Consider the following 6,389-nt stretch of genomic DNA (forward strand, 5'->3'; position numbering starts at 1 on the left):
TGCGCGGCGCGTTGGCGCGTCTACAGCTGGACTTGCCTCAACGGCCCGCTTCGGCGCCGGCGAGCGCATTTTTTCGGCACCAGCGGTCCGCCCCGAATTTTGCGGTCCCTGCTTCGGCCGACTTTGTTAGGGAGCTCCATGCGGGCTGGAGGGATCCGGCGGCTCTCTCTCGTCTTTCGGCCGATGGTCGGGCTCTGGCGGCCATGCATGATCCGGCCGCTGTGGGCCTGGACCGCATGCCGGGTGTTGAGCCCGCCATTGCATCCCTCATCGTGTCCCCTGAGGAGTCTCTCCGCCCGGTTGTGCGGTGCCCTCAGCCACAGGGTCGGCTGACGGATGAACTCATTCTCCGGGCCTATGGTGCCGGTGCGCGTGCTGGGCGCATCGGTAATTCCATGGCTCACCTCTTGTTGGCCCTCTCGGCGTCCTTGCCCGAGAGCGGTGCTGACACCTCTGCCGTGGGCTTCTGCGACGCGGCGTTGCACGCGTTCGCCCTGGTGACGCGGGAGCTCGGGCGGACGATGTCCTATCTTGTGCAGGCTCGTCGTCAGGTGTGGCTTGCTCAGTCCCCCCTGACTGAGCCTGCCCGGAGGACGCTCCATGACATTCCGGTTGAACCCGGCCATCTTTTTGGCCCGGCGGCGGTGTCTGCCTTGGAGAGGACTATTTCGGCCCGTGCGACCAGGCAACAGCTGTCGGGCCTGCGTCGAGGCTCCGCTCCTGCAGGTGGGCTGGGGGCTCCCTCTGCTGGTTTTCGTCCTCGCCGTACGGCGCACCTTTCCCCTGATGGGGGCTATGGTGCCCAGCCAGCCTCCCGGAATTCAGCCGATTCCTTTCGTGACCCCGCCCGCTTGCCTCCACGTCGGGCGCAGGCGGGGCCTCCCGCCCGCCAGCCCCCCAGGGCCCGTCGGGGCCGGAGGGGCAGGGACTGAGGCCGTTGGGCCGGCCGTCGGATTTTTTTCCCACCAGCAGCTCAGCTACTGGGCTGCTCGAGTTTCGGACCCCTGGGTGATATCCACCTTGACCCATGGGTACGTGCTCCAGTTCTCTGGCTCTGAGCCGGGAGCTGTCTTCTCTCCTGGCCATGGGGGCCATCGAGCCTGTGGATCCCCGGGCTTGCCCCCGGGGTTTTTACTCAACTTATTTTCTGGTTCCGAAGAAGACCGGCGGTTTTCGGCCGGTTCTGGATTTGCGGGGCCTTAATCGGTACCTGAAGGTACTTCCGTTCCGCATGTTGACCGTCGCGGATGTATTGCGGGTGGTCGCCCGGGGGGAGTGGTTCACCTCCGTGGACCTGAAGGACGCCTACTTTCATGTGCCGGTCGCTCCTCGCCACAGGCGGTTTCTCCGCTTCGCCTACAGGGGTCGCCACTGGCAGTTCAGGGTGCTCCCCTTCGGGCTCTCCCTTTCCCCGAGGGTGTTCACCCGTGTTGTGCGGGCTGGTCTGGCTCCCCTCCAGTCGGTGGGCATGAAGATTCTGCCCTACCTCGACGACTGGCTGCTGTGTGCGCCGTCGCGCGCTCAGGCGTACGGCGATACGGCAGTCCTTCTTGCCCACGTGGATCGCTTGGGCATCAGGGTGAATTTGGGGAAGTCGTGTCTGGTTCCTTCCCAGCAGGCGACCTTCCTCGGGGTGTCTCTGGACTCGGTGGCCATGTTGGCTCGACCGTCGTCCCGTCGGGTGGAGGCCGCTCTTCGCCTCCTCTCGCATTTTCCGGTGGGTCAGGTACGTCCGTATCTGACCTTTCTGCGTCTTTTGGGCGTGCTGACGTCCCTGACCGCGGTCGTGCCCCTTGGTCTTCTCTTCTTGCGCCCCCTGCAGCGGTGGCTGAATGGCTTTCGCCTGGACGCCAGGCGGCACCGGCGACGGTTACTGAGAGTCTCCGGCCGGTGCGCGGTGGCCTTGGCGCCGTGGAGGAATGGGGCTTTCTTGTTGGAGGGCGTTCCATTGGGGGTTGCCCCAGTCCGTCGCGAGGTGGTCACTACGGACGCCAGTCGCTTGGGATGGGGTGCCGTCTGGCAGCGCAGGGCTGCTCGGGGCAGCTGGTCTCTGCGGGACCACGCTGTCCACATCAACGTCCTGGAGATGCGTGCGGTTCACCTGGCTCTCCGGCACTTTTACCCTTTCCTACGGGGAAGGCACGTGCTGGTGCGTTCAGACAACGCTGCCGCCGTGTACCACATCAACCACCAGGGGGGCACGAGGTCCGCTCATCTCTTGGAGGCCTCCCGCCGTCTTCTTGTGTGGGCGGCCCCTCGTCTTGCGAGTCTGCGGGCCACCTATCTTCCCGGCCAGTTGAACCGTCTGGCGGACTCCTTGTCCCGCCGTCGCCTCCCGCCGGGGGAGTGGCGCCTCCATCCCGAGGTGGTGTGCGCGATTTGGGGAGTTTTCGGCCAAGCCGAGGTGGACCTCTTCGCCTCCCGGGAGTCGGCCCATTGCCCTCTCTGGTTTTCCCTGGGGGAGCGCTCCAGCCCTCTCGGTCAGGACGCGCTGGCCCACCCCTGGCCGAGGGTCCTGCTCTACGCCTTCCCGCCGCTCCCTCTGATCTGGCTGACGCTTCGGAGGGTGTCTTTGGAGGGGCACTCATTGCTGCTGGTGGCCCCCTTCTGGCCGGCTCGCCTATGGTTTCCCCTGCTGCGCAGCCTGTGTGTCGGCGAGCCTTGGTGCCTCCCCGAGAGGCGGGATCTACTGTCCCAGTTGGGGGGCCAGTTATGGCATCCCGATCCTCGCCGTCTCCGCCTGCATGTCTGGTCGCTGAGGGGACCGACTCGCTGTTTGACGCCTGCTCGAGTTCAGTCAGGCGGACGCTTTTGAACGCCCGGGCGCCCTCCACCCGGCTGCAGTACGCTGGCCGGTGGAGGTTGTTCGTGAAGTGGTGCGGGGACCGTGGGGATGACCCGGTGAGTTGTTCTGTCCCCACTGTTCTGGACTTCTTACAGTCCCTCCTTGATATTGGTCGCTCTCCGTCCACCCTCAAGGTCTACGTCGCTGCCATCTCTGCTCATCACGCCAAGGTCTCTGGTGGATCTGTGGGGAACCACGGCCTGGTCGCTACATTCCTCAAGGGGGCTATGAGGCTCCACCCCCGCAGGTGTCCTCGCGCCCCGGTCTGGGATCTGCAGCTGGTGCTTGACAGCTTGTGCCGCCCCCCCTTCGAGCCTATGGATGCGGCCGGGCCTCAGTGGGTCGCCCGCAAGGCGGCGTTCCTGCTGGCCGTTGCCTCTGCTAAGCGGGTTGGCGAACTGCACGCACTCTCGGTTAGCCCGTCGTGCATGTTTTGGCACCCCGAGGGTTCAGGTGTCACACTGTGGCCTAACGTTGTGTTTATGCCCAAGGTGTTGGCTGGCTCCCCTTGCAATCGTCCCTTACGCTTTGCTCGTTACCGCCCCCCGCCTGGGGAGGGTGGGAGCAGACCGGAGCTGTTGTGCCCGGTGAGGGCCCTGAGGCTTTATGTGGACTCCACGGCAAGTTTTCGTAGGTCGTCCCAACTTTTTGTCTGCTACGGGGCACGTGGTCGGGGCTCTGCCCTCTCCAAACAGCGCCTCTCTCATTGGGTCGTTGATACTATTTCTTACTCCTATCAGATGGCTTGTCGCCCCCTGCCGTCGGGTGTGCGCTGTCACTCTACCAGGGGCGTGGCCACATCCTGGGCTGCCCTGAAAGGGGTGCCTCTGGAGGACATCTGTGCCGCCGCCTCATGGTCGGCGCCTGGCACCTTCTTCAGGTTCTACTGTTTGGACGTCACCTCTCCCCACCCGCTGGGTGCGGTCTTCGGATCGGAGGGGACTTCCCTGTGAGGTTTGTGTCTGTTTCTTCGTGACCCCGCTGGTATTGGTCATTCAGTGCTTTCAGCACCGCCTCTGGCGGTTAGCAGGGATGAAATAGAACGAAAGTTACGTATGTAACTACGGTTATATGAATCCCGAATGACCGCCAGAGCGTTCCGTCACTCAGAATCCTCGTGCCACACGCGAGAAGGTTCTGTAGGGGCTGGTACGAGGTTGACGCCGGAACTTATACCCCGGCAGGAGGTCAACCTGGGGTCACAGGTGACTTTTTTGGTATTAATACTCGCACTGCGCATGCGCGAAGGGATCATTCAGTGCTTTCAGCACCGCCTCTGGCGGTCATTCGGGATTCATAGAACCGTAGTTACATACGTAACTTTCGTTTTTGTATGTGTTATAGAAATAACTGCTAAAACAGTTTTCTTTGCATTTCAGTAGTTTAAGAGGTTTGCCCCCCCCCCCCCCCCCACTGCCAAATGAAAGAAACTAAATAAATAAAATTTCTGGCTCCGTGGCGACTTTCACGTCTGGAGTTCCGGCAAGAAATTCTAGCCCCTATCACCCCTGGCGCGACATGTCCAATCAATTTTGACTGGCAGCGAATAAACGCTGCTAGCCTTCCCATTAAAATTGGACTGGACTTCTAGCGCCGTCAACGGTACTGTAGAATGCATCTTCACAGCCAATCTTCCCGTTTTAAATGAACTGGATGTCCATCGTTGTCACTGGCAGGCAATGAGTTAATGTTTACAATCAAGATATTAATTGCAGGCAGAATATTTGTTTTACAAGACATTATTCTTTAGTATTTCTTTAACAACAGGCAGAAATTCGGAAAAATAACGGCTGAAGTTAGTTTGATTGAATGATAACTATTTTTGTTTTATATTATAATGTGTAAAAAATGATCAAAATTTGGACTGATATCTGCCCATTTAACACCAACAATTAAAATATATGTTAACAAATTTTAAGATTTGACATATTAATGTATTCAATACTTTGAGATTTACCCTTACATTGAACTACTCAACTAAATCAACTTTCCTTTTAGATTCGAATTTACGGAGATCCATTTGTAAATTAACTGCATTTGTGGGTTTAAATATTGTGCAATACAGGTTCTCCAATCCCTACTTTAAAGAAAAATCTAGACATGAGGTATCGACTTACAATCAGATGTTTGCGGTTGGATAAAGACGACGTACAAAATATGATATGCTGCCCTCAATTGGTCTGGAGTTTAGATCAAGATGGCACTTGGCATGGAATAAAATACGCGGAAGAGTGTTGCTGCCACACCACAAAACAAAGTTCAATACTGTATCACGTTATAGGGTACGTTTCACGTTAAGTCATCATAAAAATCATGGTATAAGTTGAAATCCCATTAAACGTATGCGATAGATTTAATGTTTTAACGTGAAGACTTCCACATGCCATAAATTTCATGTTATAACTTGATAAACTTAGTGTTTTAATATGAGAAATTTCACATTTCAACCTAATGACCAATAACTTACTCTACAACACATTGTAGCGTGATTAATTTCACACTAAAATGTGATGAATCTACATTTTAACTGGTCCTGTTTCACGTCGTAACATACAGTCATGTGGAAAAAATTAGGACACCCAATTGAATATTCAGTTCTTTATCAAGAAAAGTTCACATATCAATGCCTGATCTTGTTTTTTTCATCTCTGGAAAAGAAAGTGATTTAAATGCAGATAAACAACAACAAAATAACATTGTTCTACTCATTAAACCAAATATATCAACAAAAATGCATTTTCTAACTGAGGAAAAAGGTAGGACACCCTACCACATAATAGCAAGTGTTACCCCCTTGACTGAAATAACTTCAGTGAGACGCTTTTTTTAGCCATCTACCTGTCTTTGACATTGGTCTGAAGAAAGTTTGCCCCACTCCTCAACGCAGAATACATTCAACAGTGACTGACTGTTGAAGAGAGAGAAAATACCATGGTGAGATCAAAGGAGCTGTCTGAGGCCTTCAGAAAGAAGATTGTAGACGTTTACGAGTCTGGTAAGGGATTTCAAAAGAATATAAAATCAGCCATTCCACTGTCCGGAAAATAGCCTACAAGTAGAGGACATTCAAAACAACTGCCAACATGTCCAGGTCTGGCTGTCCAAGCAAGTTCACCCAATGAGCAGAACGCAAGATGCTAAACCAAGTCTCCAAAAACCCTAAAATGTCATCACAGGACCTACACTAGGCTCTTGCTAATGATGATGTGAAAGTGCATGCCTCTACAATCACTTCTGGAATAATGGTCTTTGGACAGGTGAATCTAAAATTCAATCATTTGTACACCAAAACATGTTTGGCGTAAACTAGGGCTGTCAAAATTATCGCGTCAACGGGCGGTAATTAACTTTTTAAATTAATCACGTTAAAATATTTGGCGCTATTAACGCACATACCCCGCTCAAACAGACTAAAATGACAGTACAGTGTAATGTCCGCTTGTTACTTGTTTTTTGGTGTTTGGCGCCCTCTGCTGATTTTATGGGTTAGTACCATGAGTGAGCATGGTGTAATTATTGATATCAACAATGGCGATCTACTAGT

General features: G+C 54.4%; 1 protein-coding gene across 1 annotated transcript; it reads left to right on the forward strand.

Moving 5' to 3' along the window:
- Positions 1 to 1,027: 1,027 nt before the first annotated feature.
- Positions 1,028 to 3,798, forward strand: LOC130929952 (uncharacterized). The gene is made up of 2 exons (XM_057857590.1): positions 1,028 to 2,751; positions 2,793 to 3,798. Exons 1-2 carry the CDS (start codon positions 1,028 to 1,030, stop codon positions 3,796 to 3,798), a joined length of 2,730 nt encoding a protein of 909 aa, XP_057713573.1.
- Positions 3,799 to 6,389: the final 2,591 nt, after the last annotated feature.

Source organism: Corythoichthys intestinalis, chromosome 14 (genome assembly GCF_030265065.1).
Source record: "Corythoichthys intestinalis isolate RoL2023-P3 chromosome 14, ASM3026506v1, whole genome shotgun sequence".
In the NCBI taxonomy this organism is placed as follows: domain Eukaryota; kingdom Metazoa; phylum Chordata; class Actinopteri; order Syngnathiformes; family Syngnathidae; genus Corythoichthys; species Corythoichthys intestinalis.

Excerpts from the sequence above, each read along its gene's own strand:
- LOC130929952 (XM_057857590.1), top strand. The coding sequence starts at position 1,028 with ATGGGTACGTGCTCCAGTTCTCTGGCTCTGAGCCGGGAGCTGTCTTCT. Across the intron at positions 2,752-2,792 it reads CGTCTCCGCCTGCATGTCTG|TTCAGTCAGGCGGACGCTTT; the intron begins GTCGCTGAGGGG and ends CGCCTGCTCGAG.